We start from the raw sequence: 18,105 nt of genomic DNA, 5'->3' as shown, positions 1-18,105 counted from the left end.
CCTACGAAGAAAGATTGAGGGAGCTAGGGCTTTTCTCATTGGAGTGAAGAAGGATGAGAGGTGACTTGATAGAGGGGTACAAGATGATGAGAGGCATAGATAGAGTGGATAGCCAGAGACTTTTTCCCAGGGTGGAAAGGGCTATCACCAGGGGGCATAATTTTAAGGTGATTGGAGGAAGGTTTCGGGGAGATGTCAGAGGTAGGTTCTTTACACAGAGAGTGGTGGGTGCGTGGAATGCGCTGCCAGCGGTGGTAGTAGAAGCAGATACATTAGGGACATTTAAGCGACTCTTGGATAGGTACATGGATGATAGTAGTATGAAGGGTAGGTAGTTAGTTTTGATCTTAGAGTAGGTTAAAGGTTCAGCACAACATCGTGGGCCGAAGGGCCTGTACTGTGCTGTACTGTGCTGTACTGTTCTATGTTCTATGTATGTGAAAGTGAGGAAGATAAGATAAGAATAAAGAATAACTGCGTAATTTGCAGCCTTCTCTATTTGAAAGGTTATTGTTTCAACCAATTAACATCATTTCCATGTAGCCTCTTAAGTAAATGTTTTCTATCTTGGAATTTTGGGTAGATCTTTCACAGGAGATGAATGTATTATTAATGCAGATCATAGTGGCCATCTGCAACTTCTGAAGGGTGAAAAAAAAACCCAACAAATTTGGGATAACATGAGAGCGTCTTAAATGTTTGTACTAGAAAAGCAAACAGTTACAATTTGCTTCCACAAACTGAAAATAGATGCAGGGATTATGTTTGAGAAATGTTTACTCCTCTCTCTCTTTCTCACACACACACATCACTGCCACATAAAAATGATAGATGGAGTCTTTTTGCTTGTTATTTGAACATAGCAGAAAGGAATGAAAATGATATATTCCAATAACAAATGAAAAGACTCCATCGAACAGAAAGACGAAATAATCTGAATACTAGGGGCGGCGCAGTGGTTAGCATAGCAGCCTCACAGCTCCAGCGACCCGGGTTCAATTCTGGGTACTGCCTGTGTGGAGTTTGCAAGTTCTCCCTGTGTCTGCGTGGGTTTCCTCCGGGTGCTCCGGTTTCCTCCCACATGTCAAAGGCTTGCAGGTTGATAGGTAAATTGGCCATTATAAATTGCCCTAGTGTAGGTCGGTGGTAGGGAAATATAGGGACAGGTGGGGATGTGGTAGGAATATGGAATTAGTGTAGGATTAGTATAAATGGGTGGTTGATGGTCGGCACAGACTCGGTGGGCCAAAGGGCCTGTTTCAGTGCTGTATCTCTAAATCTAAAAAAAAAATCTAGGACTCCAATTACATTATGCAAAAAGTATACTTTCCTATAGAATTTGCATAATTTATTACTATGGGAAGAATATTTTTTTTTTTAAGTTAGAGATACAGCACTGAAACAGGCCCTTCGGCCCACCGAGTCTGTGCCGACCAAGAACCACCCATTTATACTAACCCTACATTAATCCCATTTTCCCTACCTACACTAGGGGCAATTTACAATGGCCAACTTACCTATCACCTGCAAGTCTTTGGCAGTGGGAGGAAACCGGAGCACCCGGCGAAAACCCACGCGGTCACAGGGAGAACTTGCAAACTCCGCACAGGCAGTACCCAGAATTGAATCCGGGTCCCTGGAGCTGTGAGGCTGCGGTGCTAACCAAGGCGCCACTGTGCCGCCCACCTAAAAAACAAAATTTTGTGGCATGGATTGCATTTCAGATATACTAAACATTTATAGCCTTTATCCTACAGTCACACCAAAAAGCTATGCAATATGTGTTTGTCATTTTGATGGCTTGTTTAACTAATGTTAATTTCCAGTTCTAGATTGGTTGGTGCAGCCAAAGCCCAGATGGCTTGGGGGCAATGGATGGCTACTTGATGGACCGGAAGAAGTACTTCAAGGTGTCGGTTTATCAATATTATTAGTGATTTGGATGCACATGAGCTGAGTTAATATATACAACTTGTCTCATTGTACATGCATGATTGTGATTGAGACTATACATATATCAATTATTTCATTTTATATGACCATTTAGGCCCTCAAGCCTGTTGTGATCATGAGATCATGGCTGATTTGGATTTTTATTATTTTTTTCTCAAGATAGTTATAGATCATTAAAGTATTGTTTTATTGCTGGATTTTCAGGGTTTTAATCATTCTATTATCAACAACAGAAAGTGGGAGAAAATCAGGGAAACAAACTGGATGCCAAAAAACTGGGTAAATTGCAAGAAAATAAGTAAAAATTCCTATCTCTCTGGAACATTGCTAAACACTCAAGAATACGGTCAAGAGACCTAAAGAAGCACATAGTTAAGCTAACTGAGGTGGGGCTTTTTTGCACAGTTCAGCCGCACCATTTTGTACTGCAATTATAAAGGTCTCCATGACTGAAGCATATAATGGACCGAAATGAACACCTAAAGGAAAACTAGTACTGTGAAATAAACAAGTTTTATTTAAGTTTAATTTTTGTTCATAAACTGTTTTTGCTCTGAGACTTGTCACCAATCTCTGCAATACTTTTGGGCAAAGATGACCTGGGTCCTTTTTCCTTTCTACAGAAAAATTAGGCCTCTGTTTCTTTTAGCAGGATGTTAAACCCAGTGATGCATATATTGTGCCTCTGATGTCAGCATGGCACATCAATTGATAACACTAATGCCTCAAATGACCTGATTTTAGTTAGAAAAACATTTGGGATTTTGGAAAAATTTTTGAAGCAAATATGGGATAAATCATTTTACTAATTAACCACCTGAAAACAAATAGGAATTTATTGGGAAATTTGCTTAAAAAGTTATTTTATGATCCTTTCAAATCTTATTCTTATCAAAGTGCAAATATAGTATCCTTTAGGGATGGAAGCTCACCAACCTTAACCAATCTGGCCTAATAAGTGACTCAAGTCCTGCACCAACATGGTTGACACTTAACTGCCCTCTGAAGTGGCCTAGCAAACCACTTTGTTCTATCTAGAAATGGGCAACAAATGATTGCCAGTGAAGTCCAAATCCTGAGATGAATTAAAAATAAAGATAACCGGCCAAATTTGTTTTGATTTTTATTTGCCATGCCAACAATTTTTTCAGCTTTCCTTCAGTGACCATGAACCACATACTCTGGAAAAGAGTGTAGTTTGGGAGCTGATCCCAGGCCTTTGTCAATACTTGATTTAAATTACCCACGTAATTTGCAAGATGTGGGCATCATTGGCAAAACCAATATTTATTGTCCGTCCTATACAACTGAGTGGCTTGCTAGGCCATTTCAGGGGGCAATTGTGCATTAATCACATTACTTTTGGTCTGAAGTCACATATAGGCCAGACCAGGTAAGGATGACAAATTTTCTTCCCTAAAGGACATTAGTCAACCCAGATAAATTTTTATGATAATCTGGTATGGTCACCATTATTGATATTCGCTTTTTATTCCAGTTTTATTTAATTAACTGAATTTAAATTCCCCAGCTGCCCGTGGTGGGGTTTGAATTCATGTCTCTGGATCATTAGCACAGGCCGCTGGATTACTGGTCCAGTAGCATAACCGTCATGCTACCAAACCCGCTATTAAAGTGCACAAGAGATGCCTGGGCAGGCATGTCTCCAATATTTAGCTGCCATTGCCTCTGGCTGAAACACCCACTTGAAAACAAAGTGTGGTGACTCGCTGAGACAGACACACAAACCCAAATCCTACACTCTGGGGTTCAGTGAGTCAGTACATTCATACACTGAAGCACTGGTTTTTGAACAGGAGAATCATGTGCCGCAGGGGAGGCAGTGTGCATTTGTTCTTTTATGACTCTCAAATTAAGGCATCCTTCCAAGAAAAAGTATCACTAGCCAATGTCACTGAGCTTACAGGGCATGAACACGTTATCAACCTTGTGATTAGGATGATAAAACTGTACTTTTAGTTGATTAACGTCTGTTGGCATTGATTATTTGGAGAATTTAGTAATGAGCCTTAGTGCAGAAAACCAAGGCTAAGAAGAGAATTTTATAGAATCACAGAATGGTTACAGCACAGAAGGATTCGGTTTGTTGTGTCCGGGCTCTCTGCAAGAGCAACTCACCTATTCCCACTCCTCTACCCCTTCCCTGTAGCCCTGCACATTTTCTCTCTTCAGGTAATTGCCCAATTCCATTTTGAAAGCTTTCATTGAATCTGCCTCCACCGCAAGCTCAGGCAGTGCATTCCAGATTCTAACCACATGCTGTGTAAAAACAGTTTCTCCTCATGTTGCCTTTGGTTCTTTTGCCATTCAACATAAATCAGCGTCAGCAATACTGAAGCCAACAGACATTAATCGACTAAAAGTATAGTTTTAACATCCTAATCACAAGGTTGATAACATGCTCATGCCCTGTAAGCTCAGTGACATTGGCTAGTGATACTTTTTCTTGGAAGGATGCCCTAAATGACTATTTGTATACCTCTATTTATAAAGCCTAGGATCCCTTTTGCCTTCTTAACCACTTTTCTCAATCTACCCTGCCATCTTCAACGATTTGTGCACATATATCCTAGGTCCCTCTGATCTTGCACCTCCTTTAGAATGGTACCCTTCATTTTATATTACCTATCTTCATTCTACCAAAATGTATCACTCTACACTTCTCTGCATCAAATTTCATCAGCCACACGTCCGCCCATTACTTCCAAGTTTTTGTCATCTGCAAATTTTGAAATTGTGCCATGCACACCCAAATCTAAGTCATTAATATAGATTAAGAAAAGCAGTGGTCTTAGTACAGACACAAAAACAGAAAATGCTGGAAATACTCAGCATGTCAGGGAGCATCTGTGGAGAGGAAAACAGAGTTAACGTTGCAGGTCATTGACCTTTCTTCAGAACATTAACTCTGTTTTTCTCTCCACAGATGCTACCTGACCTGCTGAGTATTTCCAGCATTTTCTGTTTTTTTTTTAAAGATTTGCAACATCTACAGCATTACAGACCCCTGGCTTACCTATATTGTATACCTACCTCCAGTCTGAAAAACAGCTGTTCACCACTACTGTCTGTTTCCTGTTACTCAGCCAACTGCATATCCTTGCTGCCATTGTCCCTTTTATTCCATGGGTTTTAACTTTGCTGACAAGCCTGTTATGTGGTGCTTTATCAAACGCCTTGGAAGCCCATGTACACCACATCAACTGCATTACCCTTATGAACCTTCTCTGTTACTTCATCAAAAACTCAATCAAATTAATTAAACATAATTTGCCTTTAACAAATCAGTGCTGGCTTTTTAATTATTCTACATTTGTCCAAGTGACTGCTGACTTTGTCACAGATTATTGTTTCTAAAAGCTTTCCCACCACAAGGTTAAACTGACAGGCCTGTAGTTGCTTACACCCTTTTCTGAAAAAAGAGTTTAACATTTGCAATTCTCCAGTCCTCTGGCACCATCCCTGTACATATCTAAGAAGGAGTGAATGATTCTGGCCAGTGCCTTTTGGAATTTCCACCCTTACTTCCCACAGTATCCTCAGATGTATCACATCTGGTCCTGGTGACTTATCAACTTTCAAGTACAGGCAGCCTTTCTAATGTCTCCTCTTCAACAATTTTTAGCCGATCCTGTGTCTCAACTACATCCTCTTTCACTATGACTTTGGCAACATCTTCTTTCTTGATAAAGACAGATGAAAGGTATTCATTTACTACCTCAGCCTCTGTCCTTTTTGGTCCCTAATCAGCCCTTCCCCTCCTTTTACCACCCTTTTACTATTTATATGTCCATAGAAGACTTTTGGAATCCCTTTTACATTAACTGCCAGTCTCTCCTCATACTCTCTCTTTGCTTCTCGTTTCTTCTTTCATTTCCCCTCTGAACTTTCTATATTCAGCCTGGTTTTCACTTGTATTATCAAACTGACATCTGTCATATACACCCTTTTTCTGTTTCATCTTTCTATCTCTTGTCATCCAGGGAGTTCTGCCTTTGTTTGTCCTACCTTTCCCCTTCATGGGAATGCATTTTGACTGCACCTGAACCATCTGCTGTTTGAAGGCAGCCCATTGTTAACTTACAGTTTTGCCTGCCAATCTTTGATTCTAATTTATGTGGGCCAGATCAGTTCTCACCCACTAACATTGGCCCTCCCCCAATTAATTATTTTTACTCTGGATTGCTCTTTTCTTTTTCCATAGCTAACCTAATGATACTATGATCATTGTTCCCTAAATGCTCCTCTACTGACACCTGGTCCACTTGACCCACCACATTTTCCAGAACCAGATCCAGCAATACTTCCTTCCTTCTTGGGCTGGAAACATACTGATGTAGAAAATTCTCCTGAACATACTTCAGAAACACTTCCCCTATCTCGGCCCTTTGCACTATTACTATGCCAGTCTATATTAGGATAATTATAGTCCCCATTATAATTATTCTATACTTTTTCACCCCCTTGCAAATTTGTTCCTCTATATCTTTCCCACTATTTGGTGGCCAATGGAATACACCCAGTAATGGAATGATACCTCTATTGTTTCTTAGTTCAAACCAAATAGATTCTTCTTAACCCTTCTAGGCATCCTCTCGCTCCAGGACTGTAATATTCTCCTTAATTAATACTGCCACTCCTCCTCCTTTCTTTCCTTCCCTAGCATTCCTGAAGATCTTTGGATGGATTTATTTCAGCAACAAGCCGGAAGGCAGGGGGAGACCCCACCTTGGCCCTCCATCAGAGTCCCATTGCTATTTAACAGCGGGGAGCCAATTAACTACCCGCAGTCGGGGACATCGTCCCCTTAAGGAATGAGCTGCCGCCTCCAGAGCTGCCAGCCAATCAGAGGGCAGTTTTCACTGTAAAAGCAGTTGCCAAAGGCTGGAGGAGATCTTAGAAGAGATAAGTGGGTTTGGCGTCATGGGGCCATTCAGGCAATAGGGTGGGGGTGGTCTTCCTGGGAGGGCAGCTATTGCTACTGGGGGACCCTCCGGGGGCTCTGGATTGCTCCAAAGGCCCCCCATGACCCCGCCAAGAGGCCACTAGGCCCCTACGCCTTCTGCAATATTGAAGTGAAGGCTGGATGAGGCCCTAAGGTGGCCATTGATTGGCCACTTAAGGGCCTCAATTGGCCTGGGGCAGAAAAGCTGTCCTCGACCTTTCCCACCCCAGACAAAATGGCAGGGGACCTAGGTGACTATGGGAGCCATGCCCCCTGCCAATTTGTTTGACTCCCCCGCCTCCATGCCTGTCCCCAAGGGCAGAACAAAATTCTGTCCCTTGTATCCACGAATATTTAGTGCTGTTTTTTGAGTCAGGTCTGCATTATCGCCAAGACATCATATTCTCACATGGCTCACCGCACCTACAGCTCATCAATCTTATTTACCACGCTCCATGCATTCTCATTCATGCACTAAAAACCCAATTTAGACCTTACTGCATTCCTTCTTACTCTGACCCTACCTAATAACCTACTATTACTTACTCTAGTGCTATCTAGCTCTCCCAATTCTTTGTGCAACTTGTTTTTCCTTTCTAATGCTACATGCTGGTTCGCATCCCCCTGCCAAGACAGTTTAAACCCTCCCCAATAGAAGTTACAAAATGCCCTGCAATGCCCCAGCTCTGTTGGGATGCAACCTGTCTGGCCTGTACAGGTCCCATCTCCCCCAGAACAGATCCCAATGTCCCAGGAATCTAAAGTGCTCCCTCCTGCACCGTTTCTCCAGCCACACATTCATCTGCTGTACCTATTTCTATACTCAGTCGTGTGTGGCACCGGGAGTAATCCTGAGATTACTACCTTTGAGGTCCTGCTTGCTAGATTTCTTCCTAGCTCACTAAAATCTGCTTTTCCAACCTCATCCCTCTTTCTACCTATGTTGTTGGTACAGCTATGGACCACAACCATTGGCTGTTCACCCTCACTGAGTGCTCTGCAGCTGCTCTGGTACCAGGGATGCAACATACCATCCTGGATTCCTGGCCATAGAACATTTGTCTGTTCCCCTAACTATAGAATCCCCTATCACTATTGCTTTCCAATTCTTCCTGCTGCTCCCCACCCCCCCCACCTCCACCCCATTCTTCAGTTGAGCCAGCTGTGGTGCTGTGAATTTGGCTTTGGCTGCACTCTGCAGATGAGGCATCACTCTCATCAGTAAGACCAGTTGGAGAGCGAGATGCACTTTGGGGACTCCAGCAATACTTGCCTGGTCCTCCTCGATTGGCAGTCACCCATTTCCTCTCTGGCTCTACACCCTTAAGCTGCTGGGTGATCCCCATTAGAAAGGCGCTATCCACAAAATTCAGCCTCACAGATGCACTGCAGTAATGCCAGCTGCTGCTCAAGCTCTGAAACCCACAGCTCAAGCTCCTCAAGCTGATGACGCATCCTACACATGTGGTTGTCCAGGACACAAGAAGTGTCCTGGGGTTCCCACGTGGCACAGGGTGTGCACTCCATGAGAGTGAGGTGTTCTGCCATGTCTCTATTTATTAGACAATTAACTGCTTCCCTTCTGCTGCCATCACTTTATTTTATAGGGAGGTTAGTTTAAATGTTTTTACTTACTCCTTATTAGCTATATACCTCAGATTTCAATTTACTGAAGAATACGGAACCCTTTCATGTTATTTAATTTCAACTTCATCCCCTAGATCTGATTAGTTAATTGAACATTTATTGTAATTATATGATAAACTATCAAATTGGCTTTAATTTTTATACTAATTAATTGATCTCGTCTTCTTTTATAGTTGATTAATTTAAATTACAACATTTGTTTTCGGCCTCCATTTTTAAAACTGGGAAAGCTGCCTATTAAAAGGGTGTTGTTACTGCATTGGAGAGATTTTTTTTTCAATAGGCCAAGTTTCTGCGACTGCCTGGAATGATCTGCTCCCAAAACTCAATTGGATATCTGCCATACTGACTAGTGCAGCCTGTTTCTGTTGCTATGACGAGCAACATATGGGCTGTACCATAAACTGTCCAATACTGGGTATTTTCTGTCTTTTATAAAATAAAAGTCTATAATGTCAAAAGTTTTTTTTTTACATATTGCCATTCATGTAATCATGCCTACATATAAAGAATATGACTAGCCCTTTAACTTGGAAATATTAGTGCATTTGAACTGAGAAGTACAAAGCCTTTTAAAATGCTTGCTGAGTTAACATTTTGATAGTTCCCCTTTATTTACATCATCTAATAGCAGCAATAAAAATTTACAAAAAAGCAAAACCAGAAAAATGTCTGTTAATAATAAAAGCTACTTAAACATAATGCTCCATTTAACAGTTCACTAAACTGTGCAAATAAGTCTTAACAGTGATTAAGGTTATTTACTTTCATTCAGTAATTGAACATATGAATAATTTTGGACATTTGAATTGGAAAATTCTTTACTTTTCACGGCAATGGCTTTACTCACAGTCACCATTTTGAAACATTTTAATTTTCAACATGATGGGAGTGAATAATATAATTTTTAAATAACTAGGCACAGTAGGCCTCATGAACAGCCACAGTTTGAAAATTATATAAACCCAGTTTAGCCAAACACCAGTTTTTATTTAGTAATGATAGTCAAAGGTTTATAATTAATTTACACATTTAAATGTTAACAGTCCAGTTGACAATGTCTGTTAGTGTACTGTATATGCTGAAACTTTCATCTCACGCACACACACAATCTCTCTTTCTCTCTCACACACACACACACAAAATACACCATCTGTTTTTACTACTATGGTGTATCTGCACACTGGTACAAAATGCCATTGAGATGTCTAACTTTAAACTTCAAAATCTGAAAATGCTGCACAGAGCAATTAATAAGTACGTGAAAAGTCAATCAAAGAAAAGACTTGCAGGTATGTAGCATTTTTCACATCTTCAAGACCCCTAAGTGCTACACAGCGGATAATTGCTTTTTGAAGTGTAGTTTGTAGGCAAATGCAGCAGCCAACTTGTACACAACAGAGTCCCATGAACAGCAGTGAGATTAATGATGTAGAATGTTCTAGAATGATTGTTGGCCATATTACTAGAAAAACTTCCTGCATTGTTTTAAAAAAATAAAGTGTTTATGATCAATTATGTGTTTATGAATAGACAGGAAAATTACTGTTTAACTGAAGTGTTAACCTAGATTTTGTGCTCAAGTCCCAAAGTGGAACTTGAGCCCACAATCATCCATGCCAGAAGCAATACAGCAATGGTGGATTAATTAAGGAAAGCAAGCACGGATTTGTTCAAGGCAAATCGCATTTAACTAAATTGATTTGAGTTTTTTTGTGAGGTAACAAAGGGGATTGATGAGGGTAATGCAGTTGATGTGGTCTATATGGACTTGGCAGTTACCTCTCTCAAAAGGACACCATTGACGAGGAGATCCAACACCAGATCAGCTGTGCCAGTTTAGTCTTCTACAAACTATGACAGCGAGTGTTTGACAACAAAGACCTCCATTAATCAACAAAAGACTTGGTGTACAGAGCAGTTGGTGTCACCATGCTTCTGTACTGCAGCAAGAATTGGACTGTGCATCAAAGACACGAGAGTGTTTGAGAAATTCCATCAGCAATGCCTCCGCTTCATTCTCCAGATTCAATGAGAGGACTGTCGAACAAGCACTAATGTCCTTCTTGTAGCCAGCAGCATTCAAGCAAAACTCCTGCAAAAAGAACTCCAATGGATTGGCCACAGTGTCTGCAGGGCTGAAAATTATCTCCCCGGCCAGGTCCTGTTCTCACAATGCTCAAATAGCCAACATTCCAGGGGATGACAAAGAAAACGCTTCAAAGACACTCTGAAGCTCTCCCTGAAGTGCGGCTGCATTGACCTTAATGACTGGGAGGAGCCTGCCATCAAATGCTCAGAATGTCAACAGCTTGTCCACCAACCTACTTCACGCTTCAAGTTCCAATGCCTTCATGATGAGGCAGTGCGACGGCAGAGAAGGAAAGAAAAGGAAGCCAATCCTGCACTCCAGATCTCACTACCTCGTGGGACACCCTGCCCCATGTGCCCAAAGATCTGCAGGACAAAAATCGGCCTGGTCAGTCAAATGAAGAACCATGACATAAACTCATGACCTTGAGTGGAAGTCATCCTCAAATTGAGGGACAGCCGACGACAACTTATATGGACTTCCAAAAGGCATTTGATAAAATTCTACATAATGAGATTGTCAGCAAAGTGGAAGGCCATGAAATAAAAGGGACAGTGGTGGCATGGATGCAAAGCTGGCTGAATGACAGGAAATAGAGAGTAGTGGTGAATCGTTGTTTTTCAGACTGGAGAAAGGTATACAGTGGTGTTGCTCAGGGGTTGGTACTAGGATTTCTGCTTTTCTTGACATATATAAATGACTTAGACTTGGATGCACAGGGCATAATTTCAAAATTTGCAGGTGACACAAAGCATGGAAGTATTGTCAATTGTGAAGAGGATACTGACTGACACCAAGAGCTGTAAGACAGGCTGCTGGAATGCGCAGGCACTTTGCAGATGAAATTTCATGCAGAGAAATGTGAAATTACATTTTGGTAACAATAATGAGGAGAGGCAATATAAACTAAAGAGTACAATTCTAAAGGAGGTGCAGGAACAGAGAGACCTGGGGTATATGTGCACAAATCGTTGAAGGTGGCAGGGCAGGTTGAGAAAGTGGTTAATAAGGCATATGGGACTCTGGGCTTTAAAAATAGAGGCATAGCGTACAAAAGCAAGGAAGTTGTGTTGAACCTTTATAAAACACAGGTGTGGCCTCAACTGGAGTATTGTGTCCAATTCTGGGCATCGCACTTTAGGAAGGATGTGAAGGTGCAAAACAGATTTATGAGAATGGTTCCAGGGATGAGGGACTTCAGATACAATGATAGATTAGAGAAGCTGGGGCTATTCTCCTTTGAGAAGAGAAACTTGAGAGGAGATTTGATAGTGTTCAAAATCGTGAGGGACCTAGACAGAGTAGATAGAGAGAAACTGTCCCTTTTGGTGGAGGGGTCGAGAACCAGAGGACACAGATTTAAGGTGATTGGTAAAAGAACCAAAGGTGACATGAGAGAAAATCTTTTGACACAGCATCTGGTTAGGATCTGGAATGCACTGCCTGAGAGGTGACTGAGGTAGATTCAATTGTGGCTTTCTAAATGGAGTTGGATAAGCACCTCAAGGTAATAAATTTGTAGGGTTATGGGGAATGGGCGGGGGAGTGGGACTCGTGGAACTGCTGTTGCAGGGTTCCAGCATGGACTCAATGGGCAAAATTACCTCCTTCTGTGCTGTAAACATTCTATGAAGTTATGATTCAAAGAATGTTATTAACTGAGCCAAGGTGACACTTAATAGAATTATTTATCAATTTTGTATATTTACTGATTTTTTTAATGTCTCATTAACAACATAATTTATTAAGCTTATATTGAAATTACTATATAGGTATTTAAATTTCACAAACTTCCATGCTTTCTAGTAACAAATACTGTAATATAATCAGAAGATTGGATCATGCCAGTTTGCTTAGCTATTTGTCTTTCTCGCAGCTGAAGCCTGTAGTACTACAGAGGATGGAGATGAACCCCTGCATTGTCCCACTGGCTATGAATGTCACATCATAAATCCCGGGAATCCAGCAGAAGGAATTCCAAATAGAGGGCAGTGCATAAAGCAACGAGGAAATAGTGGTCAGTTGATATTTCACATAACCTACTATTAATACTGTGGTGGCTATAAAAATAAGGGAACAAGTGCGTGTATTGTTGATAGATGAATGGTACAGATGAACTCAAAGCTAGGTCTGAGATGATTGAAGTTTATATGGCAGGAATAGCTCAGAAGAAGGTAAAAACGGAGCAAGATCCTTTTCATGGGTTAATATTAACTTTGTTTGAATTGCTGAAACCGGGTGTCTCTAACAAGCGGGCAATTTGCCCTGCCAGTTTATTGCCCAAGTAATGAAGGTATAAATTACCCCCCATGATGTATTGCTTAAGTGTCACCATAACAGAAGTAGCTGGGAGAGAGTTAATTGTGAAAAATAATGGAAAATTGCGGAGACTCAATTTTTCGGCTCACCGTGCCTCTATTCTTCTCCTGTAAAGTCTCAGTACCCTACTCTGTGTGCCCGTGCTCCACTGCCCTACTAAAATCCATCAGAGATCCTTAGTCTATTCCATTTGCTTCTACAAAATAATGTTGCACTTGCAGAGGGAAAGAGAGACGGAGAGTCTCTGAAAATCTGCGATCTCACTATGACACTGCAATCACAATAAAGAGGAATTTCTGCCTACTGGACCCAGATCCCATCAGAATTCTCAATGTCAGGAAATGTGAATATAGTGAACAAGCACATGGGCTCAGTCCCTAAATCCTACAGGATGGATATATCAGGGTTGTTTTTCGAGAGGGATAAAGTGAGTAAAGGGGGTGTACTGTTAGGTGCTGTTTTACTTGGATACAGTTGGTCCGAGCTCCACTTCCTCTTGCATGTTTAGGGAAAGAGAAAAGAAAGACAGCTTACATTGGTGTCTTTATGCACAGCCTTGACATATTGCTTTCAGTAGCATAGTAAAGTGTTTCAGTATAAGCTTTGTTGCAAGTGACTGGATAAGAAGAGCTGGAGGTAGTTTTCCACAAACCTTGAACTGATGTAGTGGTCCAACACGTTAATCGCTTAGTACATTGTGTTATTAACGAAAAATAATAGCAGCTTCTCCTGCTTTATCTGGCTTGATAAGATAATTACATTTCTTCTGGCAATGTTTCCATATGTGCTGTGTTGCAGAGGTGGAATTATCATTACTTGCCAGGGCGGCACAGTGGTGCAGTGGTTAGCACCGCAGCCTCACAGCTCCAGCGATCTGGGTTCAATTCTGGGTACTGCCTGTGTGGAGTTTGCAAGTTTTCCCTGTGTCTGCTTGGGCTTTTGCCGCGTACTCCGGTTACCTCCCACCACCAAAGACTTGCAGGTTGATGGGTAAATTGGCCATTATAAATTGCCCCTAGTATAGGTAGGTGGTAGGGGAATATAGGGACAGGTGGGGATGTGGTAGGAATGTAGGATTAGTATAAATGGGTGGTTGATGGTCAGCACAGACTTGGTGGGCCGAAGGGCCTGTTTCAGTGCTGTATCTCTAAAATAAAAATAAAAAATTCCTCCCATCCTTCCTTGGCTACTCTTATTGGCAACCCCATGCTGTTCAGTCCAGGATAGAGCACCCCCTTCTCTGCAATATTTCCTTCAGCAGAATTTCAAATGCTTCATCGAAGAAACAGGTCATTCTGTGGTTCCATCCTGTTTTTGCAAATAAACCTTTAGCTGCAAATCACTATGTTTGCCTCCTTAAGCCTTTCAATGCTGCAGAAGCACCAAACTTTCAGGCCACTAATGGACAAAATCCTAATCATGGACAATTTCAACTTTGGGAGCTCACCTATAGCATGTTAATGAGGCTGACCCCAAAAATGCATGTGGGGTCAGCACACTAAAGGTAGGGTAGCTGGTCTTCCTACTATACCTGATATCTTGTCAAGTGTTCACCTGTTCAGAACATTTAAGTTATTGTCTTACTTCAGCATTGGAAATTTCAACCAGATAGATCAGCCTGCAGCCACAGTAGGTGATCCAAACTTTCTAAATAGTTTTGGATTTTATCAGCTATGGCTCAGTGATAGCATTCTTGTCTGTGTGTCAGAAGGTTATAGGTTATGACAGTCCAGTGGAGTACTGAGGGAGTGCTGATCTATCGAAGGAGCCGTCTTTCGGATGTGATGTTAAACCAAGGCCCGGTCTGCTCTCTTGGGTAGATGTAAAAGATCCCATGGCACTATTCAAAGAAGAATAGGGATGTTTTCCCTGATGTCCTGGCCGATAATTATCCCTCAGCCAACATCACTAAAACAGATTATTTAGTCATTAACTCATTGATATTTGTGGGACCTAATGGTGTGCAAATTGGCCTAAATGTTTCCTACATTACAACAGTAACTACACTTAACATACTGCATTGTCTGTAAAATGCTTCGGGACATCCTGAAGTCATAAAAGGTGTACACAAGTTTTCTTTAAGGAATAGCTCTTCGTAATTAAATGCAACTTATTGACTAGCACCTCTATCCTCAAATTGTCACATTTATAGCCCATTTTCACTCACTGAAATGAAATCCTTTATATGTTTTAAGGCCTTTTCATTGAGAAGTATCATCTTTGGTTTGCCCTAATTAATCCAACAATTCAGTATTATTATTAAGAATTTATTTATAATCCAATGCAATGGGGCCCTAGCTGTAGGTTTTTCGATATCTGACAAACAATATTGACATACAGAGAAACACAATCTTCAAACCCAGTTCTCATTTATTATCTGAATTAGCATAAAAAGCATATTATCCTAGGAAGCAGAGAACTTTCTCATCTTTTGAAGCAAAAGTGAACCTGTAGAATTCAGAAAGCAATGAGGTATTTTAAGAGAAAATGTTTAAAAAAAGAGTGTGCTATCCAGGTTATTTCACTATCTCCTCAAAGTTATTCCTAATTACTCTAAATCTGTTTGCAGATGGGCGCAATTTAAGACCGAAAATTTACAAGGACTATAAGGATTATTTTGGTAAGAACTCTAAGTAGTGAATTGAATAGAGTGTCCATTGATTACATGTTATGGAAGATTTATTTCTTCTCAAATGCAAAAAATTGCATATTATTAGAATTTCAAAAGTATGAGAATATTCTGGCCTGGATTTTCCTTTTCTGATGCAAGGGCAGTAGAGCTGTGGCAGGGTGAGATATCCACCCTCTCCTCGCCTGCATCTTTGACCCAGGCCTATTTATCAGTGTCAGACTAATTTAAATATGGAGGGAAATTGCCTGGGTCACTTGGGGCACCACTCTGATGTCCATCTCAAATGGTTATGGTGCCCAACAATAAAAATGTAAAGACAGGTTAGTATATCGGTTAGGGATAGGGATCGATGCTGGGCCCTCTTTTGTTTGTCATATATATTCATGATTTGGATGTGAATATAAGGGGCATGATTAGTAAGTTTGCAGATGACACCAAAATTGGTGGTATAGTGGATAGTGAAGAAGGTTGTCTAAGGTTACAACAGGATATAGATAAACTGGGAAAGTGGGCAAGGGAGTGGCAAATGGAATTTAACGCAGACAAGTGTGAAGTGATGCATTTTGGGAAGTTAAACCAGGGCAGGACATCTACAGTGAATGGCAGGGCCCTGGGGAGTGTTGTTGAGCAGAGAGACCTTGGGGTGCAAGTACATAGTTCCCTGAAAGTGGCAACACAGGTAGACAGGGTGGTGAAGAAGGCGTATGGCATGCTTGCCTTCATTGGCCGAGGCATTGAGTACAAGAGTTGGGATGTCATGTTACAGTTGTACATAGCATTGGTTAGGCCGCATTTGGAGTACTGTGTGCAGTTCTGGTCGCTGCACTACAGGAAAGATGTGATTAAGCTAGAGAGGGTGCAGAAAAGATTCACAAGGATGTTGCCTGGTTTGAAGGGCTTGAGTTATAAAGAGAGATTGGATAGGCTGGGTCTGTTTTCCCTGGAGCGAAGGAGGCTGAGAGGGGACATGACAGAGGTATATAAAATTATGAGAGGCATAGATAGGGTAGATAGCCAGAGTCTGTTTCCCATGGTAGGGATGTAGATTTAAGGTGAGAGGGAGGAGGTTTAAAGGGGATCAAAGAGGTACATTTTTCACACAAAGAATAGTGAGTATCTGGAATGAGCTGCCAGAGGAGGTGGTGGAGGCAAGTACAGTAGCGACATTTAAGAGGAATCTGGACAGGTACTTGAATGAGCAATGGTCGGCATGGACGCGGTGGGCCGAAGGGCCTGTTTCTACGCTGTATGACTCTATGACTCTATATTCAAATTTTTGACTTTGACTGAGGCAATTGCTCATTGTTGCCTTAGCCTAAGCGATCCCATAATATTTAATCCCTACTCCCATGATGCACCACAATGCTATACACCAGGGAGACAACAAATTTCCTTTATTAACATGGCATTTGAACACACCCATACCAAATGTGCTGAAAGAAACGCCTGGAAGTATTTACGCCTGGCAGCAAGTCTTCAAGATCAGTCCTGGGTGATTTATGTCCTCCCCACCCACCCTGGTAATGCCTGAAAATGAGCAGTAAAAGAGTGGAAAGGCTTTTTTTTAAAGAAAGATATAGTTGAAACAGAAAACTCACGATTCAATGCACTAAGTAAACTAATTCTTATTTGTCCTTACTTTTCCCAATTTATATTTGTTCACAAAAGTCCACACACATATTTTGTAAAGTCAAGATACACAATTCTTACAAAGAGTAAATGCTGCAGGGGGTTTGTAGCAAGGTTATGGATATGCTGAGAGAAGTGCCAGAATTTGAATCCACTTATTTTACTGTCCTAGCTTCCATGAAGAGACCTTCTGTAGATTTTGACTTGCTGTCCTGGTGTAAAACTGGCATTGTGGATCTGGCCATTGTAAAAAAATGCTCAATTTTCATTTCCACCGCAATCAACTGTATAAAAGGGAGCCAATCCACAAAGGTCCATTTCATGTCCAGACAGCAAGTTGAAAATCTATCCTCCACCTCCTAGATACTGCTTCTGCCTGCTCTTGAAATGTTGAATGTCAATGGTTTGAATGCTGAATGTGGTATTAAAACTATAGTTAACTCATGCTGTAAACACAGTGAAAGGAAATAAAACTGGAATCATTAAGAAGACAATGCCATCAATTACCTACCTAATGGAGCTATGATACCATGGGCCTGATATATAATAACATTAACATTCAGCAGATCAGCACAACCAAATTCCAACTCCGCCTACTGACCCCCACTCCTCCAGTAGAATGAGGTTATTTTGTATAGATTTTTGCTGACTAGTATTGAACACAATACACCAAATGTGGCCAGGACTGTAAAGCCTCAGTATAATTTATACTTTATTGTTCGGAATCGATATCCCAACATTCCATTAGCTTTGCTACATTGTATAGAAATTGAAAGTGATGAGTCTGCTAGAACTCCCAGGTTCCTTTCTAAACCTGCCTCTGAATTTATCTCTACTCTGTATTTATAATACACTTTTTCCCACTAA

General features: G+C 41.1%; 1 protein-coding gene across 1 annotated transcript in view; it reads left to right on the top strand.

Annotated features, from left to right (window-relative positions):
* The window catches only part of wfdc1 (WAP four-disulfide core domain 1), a 69,898-nt gene that overhangs the window by 37,645 nt on the left and 14,148 nt on the right, over window positions 1–18,105 (top strand). Inside the window, exons 3-5 of the mRNA XM_068049155.1 lie at window positions 1,827–1,910; window positions 12,535–12,675; window positions 15,547–15,597. Of these exons, the coding sequence (XP_067905256.1) occupies window positions 1,827–1,910; window positions 12,535–12,675; window positions 15,547–15,597 (276 nt within the window). The remainder of the gene's footprint in view (window positions 1–1,826; window positions 1,911–12,534; window positions 12,676–15,546; window positions 15,598–18,105) is intronic.

This window comes from Heterodontus francisci, chromosome 17 (genome assembly GCF_036365525.1).
Source record: "Heterodontus francisci isolate sHetFra1 chromosome 17, sHetFra1.hap1, whole genome shotgun sequence".
Lineage (NCBI taxonomy): Eukaryota > Metazoa > Chordata > Chondrichthyes > Heterodontiformes > Heterodontidae > Heterodontus > Heterodontus francisci.
This window is presented reverse-complemented; position numbering and strand designations above follow the sequence as displayed.